The sequence below is a fragment of the Copadichromis virginalis genome, linkage group LG22 (genome assembly GCF_057382275.1).
Source record: "Copadichromis virginalis isolate Kocher_CV1m ecotype Utaka linkage group LG22, C_Virginalis_male_GT1.1, whole genome shotgun sequence".
NCBI lineage: Eukaryota > Metazoa > Chordata > Actinopteri > Cichliformes > Cichlidae > Copadichromis > Copadichromis virginalis.
Window position 1 is genome coordinate 23349087 of NC_140638.1, and position 17880 is coordinate 23366966.

The 17880-nt window shown below is 40.0% G+C and overlaps 1 protein-coding gene across 3 annotated transcripts in view; it reads left to right on the forward strand.

Moving 5' to 3' along the window:
• Positions 1–17880, forward strand: part of col16a1 (collagen, type XVI, alpha 1) — an 86173-nt gene that overhangs the window by 22024 nt on the left and 46269 nt on the right. For all 3 annotated transcript variants that reach the window (XM_085445372.1, XM_085445374.1, XM_085445373.1), the window contains exons 3-8: positions 382–450; positions 534–651; positions 7909–8032; positions 8756–9037; positions 10906–10986; positions 12866–12934. In XM_085445372.1, coding sequence (XP_085301498.1) covers positions 382–450; positions 534–651; positions 7909–8032; positions 8756–9037; positions 10906–10986; positions 12866–12934 — 743 coding nt within the window. The remainder of the gene's footprint in view (positions 1–381; positions 451–533; positions 652–7908; positions 8033–8755; positions 9038–10905; positions 10987–12865; positions 12935–17880) is intronic.

Below are 17880 nucleotides of genomic sequence, written 5' to 3' on the forward strand. Positions count from 1 at the left end.
GCTTGGTGCGAGACAACCTGTCAGGCTGGCTTGTGTTCCACTCGGCATAGCTTTGCCCTCATTTCATCTTCTTCTCTGTGTTTTACACTGTATTTTTTTTTCTTTTTTCGTTCGGACTCTCTTTCACCCCCACCAACTCCCATTCTCCTTCCACCAGATCAATATTTCTGTTACTCTCAAATGTATATGTTTGAAGCTGCTGACTCTCTTTTTTTTAAAACAAAACTTCTGTCCGTTTCACTCAGTAATAAGTGTCAGAGGTTATATTTGACACAGCTTCTGAACCAACTTCTTTACATGCTTGTCTTACAGTACGTGTCGAGGTTTTTCACTTATTAGATACCCCCCTTTTTAATTTCTTTTTTTCCCCTTGCATTTCAGATGTGCAGTGCCCGTCCTTACAAGTGGAGGACTGGAAGTTTCCCCAGAGCGCCAGGACCAACATCACCGGTTAATAGATGAGCTCCAAACACACCAGCTGCTATGTGACTTTTATTTGGTGTGGCTGCTCACGAATGCCTTACCCTTTGCAGGTTTTAATCTGGTGAGGCGATTTTCCCTGCTCAAGAGCAAAGATGTCAAGAAGATCCGTAACCCTCGAGGAGCTGTCATCCTCCGCTTGGGCAAGACTGCGCTCTTACGACCCAGCGAGTAAGTCCGCTGTACATCTGTTTCATCTGTTTCATCTGTTTCTCCGCGCATCTGCGGACAAACCCGTGCACGAGCACGCAGCGTGGAGCTTTAGATCGTTGAAGATGTTTTACTGGGAAAGAATTAGTGAAGTTCTGCAGGTTTTCCAGCTTTCTAGAGGCCTGTGTGGACGGGCTCTCTGTTTCCATGTCATATCTGAACAAAGAGGATGGCAGAGAAACTGAAAACCCTCGGCTCTTCGGCCTCTGAACTCTCACTCAACATGTCAGCGCAGTGCAGTGTGTTTAAAAAAAAAGGAAAAGGAGAAAAAAAAAAAGCAGAATCTTGGCGATCTGTATGTCGTGGGTCAAGCTGTGATTGCATTTCCAGAAATACCCATTCATTTCCCTCACCACCAACCCTGGCTTGTAAACTGGGCTGTAACAGCTTGTTGGTTTCCCACTTGCAACCGCATGTACTTATTATAACTAGCTTTCATAATGAAATGCATGACTTATTTGCCTGAACAGAAACTATAAGAGTGACGTCTTAATTAGAAGGTGGGCCACAGTTAGCTGGAAAGAGGGAAGACTTTAAAGGCCGTATTGGGCAGCTTGTTCTTAACTTGTTTCTACATGAAGAGACCCGCAGCCATAAAATGCAGCAACTCATGGCTTCACTCCCTTCCGTGCTTTTTGCAGCTTGACATGGTGTAATTATGCCTTCTCGGGGTGTTCACGTTGTTATTACACAGCAGTCGGGTGTAGACTGTGTTTGGAATTGTGTGAAAATTGCTTATTAGAGTTCTGTGCTGGCTGTTTTTCCGGCTGGATGAGCTTCTCTCTGCCCACCGATAAAGCAGTATTTCACAACGTGCCAATTGGGTCAGCGCGCAGTATTTTATCACTCTGTCCAGCGCTGCGAGCCGTGAGCTCCGCTCACTTGAAAGGCCCGATAAATCTGTCTACAAAACACTCTTTTCGGTTGAGACGTTTTGTTCTAAAAGTGTCACATATATTGTTTGTCACAGACTTGGAGAGTAGTCGTACTTATGAAAAAGGGGCGAGAAAAACTGAAAAAACAACTGTCACTTCTTGGGAAATCAGCATCTTAGGAGCCAAAGAGGAAATACCAAGATGTTTTTGTTTTGCCTCTAACCATACAAAGAAAGGATGGGAACGCCATCTCTTCCCTGCTGCTCGTTTGGGATTTTGTGATTATTGAAATTTCGATGCCACCGAGAGCTCCGCTGTCAGTTTTATCAGTGAAGAACGCTACCTGGGCGACTTCTTTTTAACTGAGACAGAAAATAATCAATGTTAGCACATCAGCTTTGCCTTCTGGGTACCTTTCACTTTGCTTGAATTGCTTTATACATAGAACTCACTGTCATTTATGGGGTTCTCTAAATAATTAAACCAAATCTGAGACAGGCAAATCAAATAAGGGCTATTGTCTAATGGCTATGAATGCTAATTTTCTTCTTTGTTATTTGGTTGTATAATTTTTTTACTCATGACTTTAACTTGCATCCATTTCAATTTTTGAACAGGTTACCAATATTTGAATAGAAGAGTGCAGGTGCACAAGACTTTAAAGGATGTAGTTAAGGGTTAAGTCCAGAAGAACAATGCAGAAGAACAGTATCTGAAAGTCAAATTATAGGAGAACTGGACTGAAACTCAGTGGAAACAGGTTACGTGGAGTTTTAAACCATCGTCTATAGCAGTGGTCCCCAACCTTTTTTGTGCCACGGACCAGTTTATGTCCGACAATATTTTCACGGACTGGCCTTTAAGATGTCGTGGATAAATACAACAAAATAAAACCAGTACCGGTTTGGGGCTGTATTGTAGCCAGTTGTCGAACTATGAATGCAGAAAAGTACAGTCATATTTGATCTGTCATGCAATTCCATCTAGAAAGTGTCTCTTTGGCAACAGCTTCATTTTTCAGTATGGTGATGATCACTAACACACTGCCACTACTGTAAAACCTGGATAGAAAAAACACAGTGGAACACTATCAGTCATGGATTAATCTCCCCCGAGCTCAGACTTCAACATTATTTAAGCAGTGTGGGATCATGTTGACAGGGAATGGAACAAAAGGCAGCCACCATCCAAAGAAGAGCTTTAAATGTCCTTCAAGAAGCCTGGAGAACTATTCTGAAGCCTTCTTAAAGAAATTACGAGAAAGCTTAAAGAGAGTTCAGGCTGTGTCGAAGGATGAAGGTGGCCATACCAAATATCAACTTTCAAACTTGTTAGAATTGTTCAAACACTGTTTTCTTCCTCATGTGCTCTATTTCCATCTTACTGAAGAAGTAGTTTAATACACAACTGCACCTATTTACCATTTTCCTGGCAAAATATGAAGAAATGAGGTTCGTCTCAAGACTTTTCGCAGTACAGTATTTGTGTGTCCCTGCAAGCATATGTGTGTGTTGCTCTGCATAGATGTGGCATCTTGCGTTAGATTTGACCCCTTTTTTCATGCAAGGTCAGGCTGCATGGGGTGTTTGTAAAACTAAGTAACAAACAACGCACATCCAGCTCCGACTCGCTGTCACTCACACGGCTTTTTAATTCATTTCCTGTGAGGCCGACTCAAGTGAAGGACGTGTGTTCTGTAATTGGAAAGTGGTGTTTTGCTTTGTATCCCAGGCTAATCCAAGCTAATGCAAATGAGTGACAGTCAGACGAAGCTACTCGTCTCCCGCCTCTCTCAGCTGTCTGCTGACAGTGAAATGGGCACCGGTCACAACTGGTCACACGCATTTTAATTTCAGAGAAATATAATGTGGTTGCTTCGAGCGTGTTTCTGTTATGCAGCTCCAGTGTATAGAAGTCCTGTAATGTTATGGAATGAGGCCATGGTGGAAGCTATTTAAGTCAGAAATGAGATGCGTTTAACGAATTTGAGACTCACTATCACCCAGCAGGAGTGGTACAATTTGTAGTTTAATTTAAAAATTGATGCTGCTCTTATTAAAAAGAAAGTAGTTACAAATTTATAGTATTAAGATCAAGAGATTGAAGTGGTGGGGGCTCATGAAAAAGCAAAAGAGCAAAGATAAGTTGCAGCTGTATTTTTGAAGAAAAAAGGCAGATTCGGGATAACTCGGTAAGGAGAGACATATATACTCCTAGCTATTGTTGTCTGTAACACTCTTACTGTGTAGGATTTGATCTTTTTTCTCTTCTCTAAATCAAACTTTCTGCAACAGCTTAAATGTCATTTTTCTAGATGGGGGCGGGGCTCTGGAACATCATTTATTAGCAGTGCTGTCACCTGCCTCTGGGGATGTCAGTATCGGTCAGATTGGTTGTTCCACTGCTTAGGTCTGAACCAGAACATCTCAGAAACTACAGGATGGATTGCTGTAACCCTTGGACTGATATTTGTGGTCTTCAGAGAATATATTGTAATTGCTCCACTGATCACCTTGGTTTACCCTCTAGCTCTGCCAGCAGGAAGACGTATTTTTGCTTTTAGTGAAATGTCTGGCAGCTGTCAAATTGACTGACATATCATCTGATACAAATTTGTAGAGGCAGCCAAGGTGCCCAGAGGATCAATCCTAAAGATGTTGGTAATCCCCTGGCGTTTCAGCTAGCACAAGACACTGACATTTGTGGTTCTGAAAGAAAACTCTCCACTCACGGATAGATGAAATTGATGAAATTTAAATCATACATTGACTGTCCTCTCAAGAAGGATTGTGATAGAATTTATTTTTTTTATTTTTTTCCTATCAGCTTCAGCTGTAAAATCAGCATGCAAGCATTGTCATTGTGGAAATCCAAGCATGCTAATGTTAGCATTAAAGGAAAAAGTATATGTCCGCTATAGCTTGAAATTGTGCTTTTTCCCTTTTTTTGTGTATGTGTCAGGTTCTAGCTGTTTAAAATTCCTTACGTTTAGTTGTGTATAAAACCATCAGGGATAGAAGTCCTCTCCACTGAAAGCAATTGATTCCAGCACAGTTAGAACCCAATATAAGGGTGTCTGTATTCCTCTCCAGGTGATATTCTCATCTTAAACTAGAGATCTGCTATTTCAACATTAGATTTCTTCTTCCCATCTTCCCCTGTGCCTCTCTGGCTCACAGAGACTTTCTTCTGCCGCCTTCCTCTTTCTCTCTCTCTCTTTTCTGTTTTTTTAACAAGTAACTTTCTCTCAGAGTTAGAGTCTAGATCTGAATCTGCTGGGCCCCGCAGTGAGTGATTTATCTCCCCGTTGCATGTTTGTGTGTATATGTCTGACCCTGAACATAATAGGCCAAGTTGCAGTACTTCCAACTTAAAAGTCAATAGTTTCCGTACTATGAGTGCTTTTGTGCCCTGCAGCTCATGTCACTAATCGACAGCAAAACAACTGTGTTCTCAACATTGGATTTTCTGTCTCTCCTCTCCATTTCCCTGTCTGTTTCTATTTCTTGCGTGTGCTTTTTCCATTTCATTTCCACAAGTTGTGTGAACCCCAGAGTTTCCTATATATTATCTCTACCTATGTGCGGATTAGTTAAAGGCAAATTCTCATGCATTTTCATATTGTACCAAGTTTTCTACTCTCTCATCTTTCACTTGCTTTCTTTCATGTGTTTTTCTTTATCACCCTTTTCTTCCACTCATCTTCGCTTTGTTTTGACATCCTGTAGTTGGCTGTTTTCCCTTGGATCTTTCCTCAGTTATAAATCACTGTCACCCCACTTCTAGGAAGGGGAAACCAGCTGCTCCTTCATCTCTCAATACATCTGCACACTTCCAAGCAGTGAATGCGTGTGTGTGCGTATGTGTATTATATTTATGTGCTTAGGTGCCCTTGACCAGCAACTGAGAGATGAGGCTTGCCGGACTGTATCTGCTATGAAAATTAATGCCAAAGGGTAACACACGGGCTTTGCATTGTACTGCAGTCACAAAACGTATAGTGCAAAAAAAAAAGAAAGAAAAAAAATAGAAACGTAATGGGAACATGCATGGAAAAGAACAGGACTCACGCAGAAGTGTGTAAATACACAAACACACACAGGATTACTTTGTTACTCTGTGCTCATGAGGATGTGAAGGAAAGATATATGAGCCCAAAGATTTGTCCCTATGAGTAAAAGCCCAATTAAATGAGATGGCAACTCTCTGGTTACTCACTGTCTTCATGTGAAGACGTGGTTTGCAAATAACACACAATAACCATCAGTAGGTTGGTACATATATTCGTAACCCATAAATACACATAGTATACACACCTATAAAGATTTCTACACATGCAAATTATTTAGTGGTGCTGCAGTACAGTAACTACATTCCCTTTTCTGCTCTCCAAGCTAATTCCTTACTGGACTGGCCAATGATTTTAAGTCATTGGTCATACATATTCATATACAGAATATATTTACAGAGATCTGCTAAGACTTATTAGACCACTATCTCTTTTTGGGGCTGTCACATAGAGACTTTGAAAGGCTCTATGTGACGCATCACGTCACATGTTAGATTTTCAGTTCACTCAGAGGCCACATAGTACATAAGATGTGTTGGCTTGAAAAGGTTAAGCAGCAGATTTTCCCCTGAGAAGGCAGGTTTTGCATCACACATGAAGCCATTATTAGCTTATTTGTTGGACTGTTGCAGTTTTAAATGACTCAAGTAGTTTTCATGAACAATCACCCCCAACTGGTAGATGGCTGCCCCTCGCTAAGTCTGGTTGTGCCGGAGTTTTCTTCCTGTTAATATAGAGTTTTTTCTTCCCACTGTTGCCAAGTACTTGCTCATAGGGGTCATCTGATTGTTGGGGGTTCCTTTCTATTATTGTATGGTCTTTACCTTACAATATAAAGCACCTTGCAGGTGACTGACTGGAATGCCTTCTGGACGACCACTAAGTGAGGCGAGACTTCTGTCCTATTCTGAGGCAGATGCAGGATGCTGGAGAGATTATGACTCTCGGCTGGGTTGGGAACCACTCGGGTGAGCTAGAAGATTTGGGATGTGGGAAGTCTGGGCTTCTCTGCTTAGGCTGTTGCCCATACGACCGGAACTCGGATAAATGGTAGAAAAGGTGTGGATGCTACCCAAATGCCAATTTAAAAAGATGAGTCTTCAGCTGCCTTTGAATGCATACACAGATAAGCTCACAGAAAATAAACTGGATGGGAGAGAATTCTAGAGAGTGGGGGCCACTACTGCAATGTCTCCATCACCTTTAGTTTTTATTATACATTTCAGGATGGACGATTAGCCCTGATCAGAAGACCTGAGAGTCTTGCTGGTGACATATGGTATTAAAATTTGCCAATATAGGTGGGTACTTTATGCAGAACCCAAAAGGTGAACAGCACAACTTTGAATTAATTTCTAAATATGATGCAGAGCAATTGCAGTAGGATGAAAATGTATTATAGTTCTCTGATGATGAAAACAAGAACAAACTAGAGCCTTAACATTCAAATCCAACCTTAACATCTGGTTCTCATCAACAGTCATTCCCGGGTCTCTAATAGATAACATAAACAGGACATAACAGGAGAGGGAACCCAGATTTCTAAGGACCTGGGGGACTAGGCAGGCAGAGATGCACACAACGATCTTTGTTTTATTCTCAGTCAGCTGGAGAAAATTACATAACATCCAGGCTTTTATGCAGTTCAAAAGCTTTAAAACACATTGAGGCTTAAAAGTGATATAAAGCAGAAAATCATCAGCATAGAAATGATAAGAACTGTTTGTGTCTCAAAATCTGATATAAAGGAAGTTGAGACATCCAAACCTTTACTGGCTAATGAGCACCAAAAGCACTGGATACAAATCTATTTCCCAAAACAATGGAATGACTTCATAACACCTTTTGTTAGCAATCACTGGGAGAACTTATGACTGTAGTTTTAGTTTTCTATTCATTCTTCATAGACTCGTAAACCGTGAATATTCCAGTTTTTCTTTTCCTGTTTTTTCTGCCTTTTTCATTTCTCCTCCGATAAAGAGAGTAATGCTCCAAAGAAGCATCAAAAACACATTATAACTTTAAACTTTATGTTTTTAGTTTGTAGCACAAGCCCTTTGTAGTTTAGCTATTTTCTTATTTTTAAAAAATACTTTTGTTGCTTGTTCTCAGTGAATTCTCTAAAGTGTGAGAGGCTAGCACTCTCCATGAGCTTTTAGTGTAAAACTGGAGAAGTCCCTCTTTAATCATTCTCTGTGTGCAGCTTCACAGTTTGCAGCTCCTGTGAATAGAGGAGTGTCTTGGATCTGACCCCTCTGAACTTCTGTGCTCCAGCCAGGTGTTCCCCTATGGCCTGCCAGAGGAGTTCACTCTGGTCTTCACCCTGGCGTTAAAGAAGGCTGCCTTGAGAGACACCATCTACCTCTTTCAGATATCGGATGCGCAGGGATATCCACAGGTGCGGCTCCCTCATCATTTCCTCAGTTTTACACTTTCTCCCCCTCCCCCTCACTACTCTCTTTCCTTCTGTTCTCTCATTACTTGCTTCTCCCTTGAGCTTTCACCTTTTTATCCCTCTCACTTTTTTGTCTTTTCATTCTCTCCGCCGCTCATCTCTCTCTTGCATAGTCATCCACTTTCCCTTTCGATTTCTTTTCTCTTGTGACATCTTTTCAATTTTCTCCCCCCTCTTTCATTCCATACGGCTTTTGTCCCCTCGTATTTTTCATCCGATACCCTCTCTTTTGCTCCCTGTCTCTTTGTCAGTCTTCTTTCGATCATCTCCGACTCTCCTCTTTCATTCACCTTCATTGTTATTCACTTGTGTTCCATGATGAAGCACTGGAGTCCCTCGGAGTCCCGATAATCACTAAGAGTTGGAGGCCAGATTTAAATACTTGGCGTGTATGATGGATGGAGGCCAAGTCGCCTCATTAGCAGTGATTGATTGGCTGTACTGCTTGTGTGTGTAATTAATATGTCTTTCCCCTTTGCTAGTCAATTGTACAGGTTTGTTAGGTGGTAATCACGTGTACGTACTGTATTAAAGTTTGTTGAAACCACTGCCAGTCAAACACTTTGAGATATACTTCTTTTTGTTTTACCTATTTGCATTATTTTGAGTTTAACTGGTACAATGCCACCTCATTTATCCTGTTCTTTGCCTCCAACTAAAACCCAGCTCTCCGTAGACGTCAGCGGCCCAGATCGCACCCTGTCCTTTCGAGCCAAAGGGGCAAACCCTTCAGCGGACCTGGTGGGTTGTGTTTTCACTGGAGAGGGAGTGGAAGCCTTGATGGATCTGCACTGGCACAAGTTGGCCCTCAGTGTCCAACACGGAGCTGCTTCCCTCCATGTGGATTGCAGCTCAATTGAGACCAAACCCCTGGAGCGCAGAGGAGCCCTTCCCTCTGATGGACACACTCTGCTGGGTATTCGGGCGTCAGATGCTGGGGCTGTGCAAGTATGAGATTAATAAAAAATATAATAATTTTATTTTTATAGTGTCAACAATAAACAACAATTTAAAAAAATACAGAAAATCATAAACACACAGGATATAAAAAACTTACATGTATAGTTAACAGGAAAACCTCAGTAAAGACACTTCCTAGATAGTAGATACAGTTGGACCTAATCTGGCATTAGCAAATGGTGTGTGCGCCAGATGTGTCCCAAATGGTTGAAACATATCTAACATCTGGCCCCTATCAGATGGACTTTGGCAGAGTTAGACAATCTGAGTCAGCGTTATAAGTAAAGACTAAATGAGACCCATAAAATAGGGCCACATTTGGGCTAAACATTCAGTGCTCTTATGGTTTTACAGAGGGGAACCCTAAAAGCTGCTTTTGATTTACTTGGGATGCTCAGGAAGAAAGCTCCAATGCTGAGACACGAACAGCAAGGTCTCATTCACCCCGAGTAACAAAGTGAGTGGCTGGAAAAAACCAGGAGACGTCTACCAGAGGACTCTATAGGGATTAAAATATCAGCAACATAACCGAGAGCCTGATTGTGGAAAGCCTTAGCCATATTTTAAAATCAGTCCTCAAACTCAGTTCATAAATATGCAGAAAATGGAGCGACGTGATCTGTTTTTTTTCTTCTGTGGCGTGACTTAGGTGCTCCCAATTTCAACAGTGAGGCTTCTTTCACAAAGCTGGGTGCAAAACAAATGGAGAGCGGTGCAATCTGCCGCCAGCACATTGATTAAAATAAAGTGGTCGACAGAACTCGAAGCCAGATTAAAACACACCAGTTACCAGAGTTTGCAGTTGTCCTTTTGAGCCTCCTGAGCATGTTTCAGTGTTGTGAATTAAGCAAGATTGGAACATTTTTTTTCCACCCAAAAAATTTAGTCTTGTTTTTTATAGACGGTATCAATCACAAGTTAAATTTAGTTTTTTTTAACTCCTCTAAAACATTCAATACAACTGCAAGCAAAGCCCAAGGTTTGCCAAGGGTAGACTTTTTTTAGCTAGTGCTTGGCCATTCCATGCTTTTAAAAATGGTCTACTGGGAAAATAGAGGGACATTAGGCAAAGAAATATCACACGCTTGACTTCACGGTCTTGACTGTTGAGGAGCTTTTGATTAAGATTAAGGTTTGCAACGTAAATGTCATCTCAAGTTACTATTTGAGCATATGGTGACCTTTAGTCTCTCTCTGTATGAGGAACAAACTGTTTCAGAGGTGTTATGAATGAGCCAGGTTGAGGTTAGTGCCACAGATGAGGGCATCCTAGAGCACAGTTGAGTAATATAACACAGTAGACCCCTGACATTTAGAATTTCACCACTTTATCGAAGCATTTATCCAGGAAAAAAGACATTCCCTACCATCCTCCCATAAATGCCTTTCAACTGAAATCATAGATATTTAAGCTTATATGTATGTGTATATGCGTCTGTTCTACACCCATAAGGTTTTCATTCCTTTAAGACAATCTCAATGAGTCCTGATTTAAAAACACAAGCGAATATATGTAGTGAATTGAGACTATTAGTGCTAAACAGATCCAGTAATCCGGACAATTAATTTAATGATCGGTTAACCGGCCTAGCTGGGAAAACAGCTAGGCCACTTTTGTCAGTTCAGGGGGGAACACACGCACACTCTCACACAACCGCAGACATTCACAGGAAGCATCTGATGAAGTGATTTTCCATTGCTTTACATTAATGAGAAATTAATTGACTCTCAGCCATGTTTACTGCCTCATTTACACTTGATGTTCTTAATAAAATAAACAAAGCAAAGTACCCTTAGACACCGCCATATCCAGCACTGTATTTACTATCCTCTCTCTGTCTGTCTGTTTTTTGCAGATGGATATTCAGCAGGCAATGCTGTATTGTGACCCCTCACTTGCCATGCACGAGGCCTGCTGTGAAATACCTGGGGCACGGGTGAGAGTGGAAACCCTTACTGTCTTTACCAGCAACTATAACTTTGTCTGGAGCAGAGGCTAATAGCAAAGAGTTTAAATGAAAACTTTAGCTTTTTGGGAAAATCGTTGCTTTCTTTCTGCGTCTACGTGCACTTTACAGCATGCCCTACTTTAGCATAAAAAAAAGCTGCTTAGCGCACAAAAGAGCTAGCTTAACGCTGTTGGAACACAAAAGAAATCTACTTACTGACATCTCCAAACACTATCAAATTAGACCAGTGTTGGGGCACAAAAACTTTAAAGCAATCACCACAGAAATGGAGGCTGCAAGCCTGACTGTTCATCACTGCTTTTGTTACCTGTTGAAGATGAGGATCTGGCTGCTGGGCTGGTGTTAGCATACACTCAGCTTCAACAGAATTCTGGCTTCTTGGCTAGCTTTGAGTTGTGTTAGCAGTAATGCTGTTATTTCTGTTTGAAGATCTTTGGCTTGTTTAAACCCGAAGTTCATTAAAAATTCAAATAAAGTAAAAAAGAGTTGTTTTGTAAACCTGACTGAATGTAAATTTGGGGCAGACTCTTACTTTTGTTGAACCAAAGCTGAGCTGAACTGAGCCCCGGTGACTGTAACTCAGCCCTTGTCGCAGCTCCATGACAGTAAAAGTAATCTGTTGGATGGCTTTTACTGTTAAACAGCTGCAAGAAAAGCTGAGTCTGCATTATCCAAATTAAATACCATAAAAAAAAAGTCTCTGCAATTTCTCTTGAGACTTTATGGGTTTTTTTGTTAATCAGCAATGCTTTGTCTTTATAATGCTCTATTCTGTTTTTCCCCCTCCACTTATTTTTGGTGGTCAGAAAGGAAGAAAAAAACTTGGCTGCAGATCATGGTATGCAGGAAGCCCATATTTTTATAGGACTCCATCAGCTGTTTGACTAAGATTATTGTCTTAATTCTGCTCCAGAAACTTTGTTTGAATCTATAATATGTTAATCGACAAGAATTTAATTTGGTTATTTGCACATAAAATGTGATTTGCCAATATTATTAGCTTAAGGCGTGACTAAAAGCCATTTTCGAACATTCACGTTCCTTGTCGCACCTTCCAGAAGCCATTTTCTATTCTGTTTCATTGTTTTTATAGTTCGTTGTCTTTCTCTTGCCTGTCTACCTCTTTTCTTCTGTGTTTTTGAGCGGTTATTGTTTGCAAACTTCAGACAAGCACCTTATCAAATAGAAAACAGATGCATTGGACTGAAAACCCCATAAAAGTGTGTTGAGCAAGCAGTTGTTCATGGGAAGAATTGTAAACAGCCAGTTCAGAGTTTATTTTTAAGCTGAAGGTATTTCATGAATTCACCCAACTTTTTGTAGCAATTCTCCAGGGTTGTCTTTGCTTGGGTGTCGTTTCGTGCATGCATATGTGCCTTTTTCATTACCAGATGAATTCATGGGAGGGATACAAACAGGGTGAGAAGCTCCTTCAGAAGTTTGAAAATGCAGAGGCCTCTGGAGGAGGGATTGGATCCTGTAAAATTGATTAGAGGGTTTGAAGACAAAAACCTCTTCTCCTTTGCTCATGGCGTGTGTGCTGCAGGGCCTCCTCCAAGCGGCGTTTAAATTTGAAATGAGAAGTGGAGGCGCACATAGATATGTGTATACGCACACCCATGAAAGTTGCAGCGTCTTGAAACGCAACTACATAAGAGCAGATTTTGTTTCTACACACAAAGTCAGCCACTATTATGTTATTTGAATGTGAGCGCTTCTTATCAGAAGGGACTTATCCCAAGCATCTCTTAAAGTTGGTAAAACATGATTTTAACCAAATTTTACATCCTACCCAAAGCAGAAATTTGACCTTAGTGATCTAAATCTTGTCTTTGCTCTCTTGCAGTGCCCTCCTGATGCTCCCAAGAGCCGCCGTGCTGCTGAAAACGACCTGTTGGACAACACATTTAACCAGGTAAGACTACCGATGCACAACACATGTACAAACACAAAGCGAGAAATTTCTAGTTGCTTAGAGATAAAAATAATAATAATAATAATTACACAATAATCACAGAACAGCAGCACACACTTGGCAATTATAAACCATGTGGACACCACTACTAAAGATCAATAGGACGTCAGTGGTATTTCAACTGATGTAAGCATAGCAAGTTACTGATAATACTTCAAAATGTTGTACTACTTGTACAAATGTATTTAATTTATTAAATCAACATTAGTTTAAAATAAGTTTTAGTGGATTCACTCCTACACTGTCTGTCAAGGAGAATTCTCAGACTGTCACTGCCTCCATTTGTAATCACCACATCTACAAAAGACATCACAAAACCATAAAGTGAATAAAACATATGAAAAAAGTATGAAAGGAGCATACTTTGTTCAGATTTTGATTTTTTTTTTTTTTTTACTTAATGTATGTTAATGTGAGTCTGTCTTCCTCTTGCTCTCTCTCTTGAGATCTGGTGTACATAATCGTGACATCAAAGTTATATTGGCAAGAAAAAGTCAGTTAGTGACACTTTAGAAGAGTCTAATAATCACCACTGTCAAACTCACACATCTCCAGTATGTGTCACTACGGAGCCCCGCAGGGGACATTGGAGAAAAAAAAATAAAGCTGAAGTCTTGCGAGATCTCGCGAATGTTTTTTCTTCTCAGCTCGAAGCCGACCGGGAGGTCGAGGCACGATGTGCTGGGAGTGCGATGATAAACCGAGCAGAGTTACTTTTGCGTGAGTCCTTATCCGATGTATTTATAGAGGACATGCAGAAATGTTCTTTCCCATGGTTTTTTAAATACTATTTACCAGTCAACTATAAATCAATGACTTTTCAATAGTGGACAAATGGGATGCACCATTGGGAGAGGGGTGAAATGGAATAGTCCAAACGATAATAGCTTTATTTTTTTTAGATCAACTGTAACTTTATGACTTTTCAACCTTTTTGTTGCCACCTACTCTACACTTACTACTCTATACTATATTTTCTAACGTTAGTTCAAGATTTATTTAACTTTAACCCAACCATACCCATATGGAAAAGAAATAGTAAAAACTTATATGTGATTACTCATGAAAGTGGCCACTTTCTCATTACTTTCATACATTGTTTTAGTAAGTATCAAAAACATACAAGTTTCATTTTATAATTTTTCAAGGGATCTTATATCTGTTTTCACTCTTGTATGCTTTTCATACAAGTTTCACACAAGACAGATACAAACTTTATAAGATTTATATATATCTTTTCCATATGGGTAATGATGATTTAGATGAACAGCCAGCATTGATTTAATATCGTCTTACTGTCCAGAAAATATTGTAATCACCTCTCAGAAGAAGAAAAAGCCAAAAAAAAAAAAAACCCAGAGTCAACAAGATATTCCTGCTTGAAGTCCACTTGAACGTATCTCATGGAAAAGGAATATCCCTCCTCTTATTCTCCTACCTATGTAAGTTATTTGTCGAGCATCAGTTTAAATGACCCACCAAAGAAAACATGTTTGGCTACTGAAGAACTATGGCAGAGTAAATGGAGGAAAGCATCTTTTTTTACCCTCCAGGTGGACATTAGGATAATGAATCGATGTCATGCGGAAACTACGAGGAGACACACATGCACCAATTACCGTACACAGCAGATTCGCTTCTTATGCCCAAGTATTTCTAATACCAATGACAAACACTTTACTCTAGGAACAAAATGAAGGGGGGGGGGAAAAAACAAACCCTTGTCTCTTGGATCGTGAATTATCTCCCCCCCGCCTCTCATCAGGCATAGAAATAACACAGACAAACACAGACATACACTTGGCCACAACTTTGTTCTTCAGGCGGTTTGAGCTGTCTGAGATGCTCCTGCTGGCAAGCAAACGCCGGCCAGCAGGACTTGTACCAAATGGCTTTGTTGTTCTCCGTTGAAGCTCCACCATGGACAACATGTTTTCTGCTCTGCAGTAGTCTTTATCATTTTGTCATTTTCTGTGACTTCTGTTCAGTAAAGTCTGCTGGTAGCAATTGTTCAAAGTGTCTGTGAGCAGGGTCCAACGCATGACAAATAGAGCCTTATGCAGCACATGGGAGACATTTTTTCCACAAATTGTCACAATACTTTTCAAAATTTATTTTTTGTTCTTGCTTTAATATCGCTTGGTATGTGGAAGTTCTTCCAGTAACATACAGGCAATTTATTTTTGTTTTCACAGCTGCCTGTTTTATTATTCATATTAATGGGACATGTATCTAATTATCTCTTCATTAGGGCCTGGTGTTTGTCCTGTGGGGTGCTAACTTAAAACTCTGGCAGATTCTAAGACAGTAATCAGTCCCATAGATGGTTTCCTCACCTTTCACTCTTTCTCGCCTTTTCTGCTATTATAAGTTCTAGTAGACTGACTGCTTTTAGGTAACAAGACATTTAGTCTTATTATGATTAATGTTTTTATCTCTACTGTACCCGTTCTCTCTCTCTCTCTTTTTGTTTTTTAAAATAGCATAGCGCTCAAAGACTGGTAATTCTAATTTCATCTGTGTATCACTTTTGTACACCCTAAATAAACTGTGAAATCCAAGATTCCAGTGTGTGAGCCAGATGTTATTGATGCATACCAGAGCAACCATTAATCTTGGATTAACAGAGAGACAGCAAGTTAACCATGTCATATGTGAAGAGACTCGAAAAACAACTTCTCTAGACGTAGATTCCTTTCTTTTTCATCTACAAATAGCCTTCTACTACTTCTAAACATGAAAGTTGTTTTAGAGTGGCTGGAGTAAAAGTTGTACACCGTGGCTCTAGAGGGACCTGCGAAGTTATGTCACTTAGCACTTAGCATGGTTCAACACTTGGTGACAAAACCCGTTGATGGACGAATTGCTTTCTGTGTAGCTTTTGGGCTATTTTTTGTTGTGTTTATGTGCTTTTTAAGGATAAAGACTGAACCTGAAGATTTCAGGTAACAGAGGCATAATATGAATATAAAGCTATTGAAAGAAACTCAGCTTAGGTCATCAAAGTGAGCATTTTTTATGATCATTATGTTTTTTAAGCAAAACTTAAATTAAAAAAAAATTGTAAAATATTCTGTTCCTTCCCTACCTCACATCTGATTTATGCATACACCTGCTTTAGCTCAGCTTGTTCCAACTCTTCATGCATGTGGAAAGAAATATTCAACACAAAACTCATCCAAGAACTGTTCAAATCTATATACTGGAATGCCTCTTTCATTATGTATTAAAAAATAATATAGCTCTTAAGATTAGTTAAATACAGCGTGAAATAAACAACAACAGTATTGCACATGTCATTGTTTATTTAACAAAAACTAAGCCAAAATGCAGACGCAGCGCATGAAAAACTAAGCACACCCCTGATTCTGTACCTTCTAGAACCACATTTAGCAGTATGGTATAGTATAGTATATTGAACTAATCAGCTTTTTGTATAACTTAACACAATGCTGTGGAATTTAGGCCCACTCTTCTTTACAATCTTGATTTCGTTCATCAACATTTGTAGGCATTTTTTATGTACAGCTCTCTTAACATCTCACCACAAACATCTTTTTCAACCATTCTGTTCTAATTTCAGCACAGCTTTAGCTGACTCACTGACTGTAAGGTGTCTAGAGCCAAAATCGTCACGCCTCCATCACCATGCTTGACAGTTGGTAAGAGGTGTTAGTACTGACGTTTGACTTTCACCAAACAAAAGTACTTTGCATTATGGCCAAACATGTCCACTTTGTTCTCATCTATCCAAAGGACAATAATCCAAAGGTCTTGTGGTTGTTTTAGATGCAACTTTGCAACCTAAGCCATGTTGATACGCTCCTGTAAGAGAGATGCTTTCTCCTTGCAACCCTTCCAAGCAAGCCATACTTGTTAAGTCTTTTTCGAACTTTAACATTACGCATGCTAACTGAGGCCTGTGGACTGTAGCTCTTTAGATTTTGGAGCTTCGTTGAGCAATGCCTGACTTTGGGGTGAAGTTAGTGTGATGATCACTCCTTGGAATATGGGAATTTCTTTCACTTGGGAATGCTCTCTCACTTTAGAATCATGGATGTCAAATTGCTTGGAAGTTTGCTTATAACCCTTTAAAGACTGGCGCCCAGCAATTGTTGCTTCTATAACATTATTGTAGATTATTGTTTATTTTCATAAAATAATAATGACATGGTGTAATATGTCATTTGGTTTTGTATTTACCCACCTTTCAGATCTTGTAATCACCAGTTCATTTTTTTCTTTATTATATCCTGATTTTGTCCTTTATCATATCCTGAAATCTCAGTTGCATAACCTCCCCTTACCCTGGTGATATGCTAGACAGGCTGCCAGGCTGTCGGGGCTAAGAAAGAGCGACCATTCACACTCACATTCACACCTACGCCAAATGTAAAATCACCACTTAACCTTCAGTATAATGCATATCTTTGGACTGTGAAAGGAAGCCAGAGTGCCTGGAGTGAACCCACACAGGCATGTGGTCACAGCAGGTACTGCCTTTCTGAAGTATAACAAATCTCACCCTCAGTGTTTCTTATCTTTGACCACTGGAAACCTCTTTTTCTTGCTTTCAACCCAGCACCCCCAAAAGGTCGTCTAGTCCTCAATAGACTCAATAGTCCTTTGTGTTTCGTTTCCCCATCGTGTATCTCTTGGACTTTTTATGATGAGGTCTAACACCAGCCATAAAAACGACTTCTCCCCTCTTCCCTTTACTGACATGCTTTCTTATTGTTCACTTCCCAACTTTCCATCTTGGAACAGGTTGTTTCCGCTCAGCGTTCTGTGCTTCCTCTATCCCTCTTGTTGTTGGCTGTTTTTACTTATTTATTTATTTTGTCTGATTTTTTTTTTTTTTTATACTGTGCACAGCAGGGTCCATC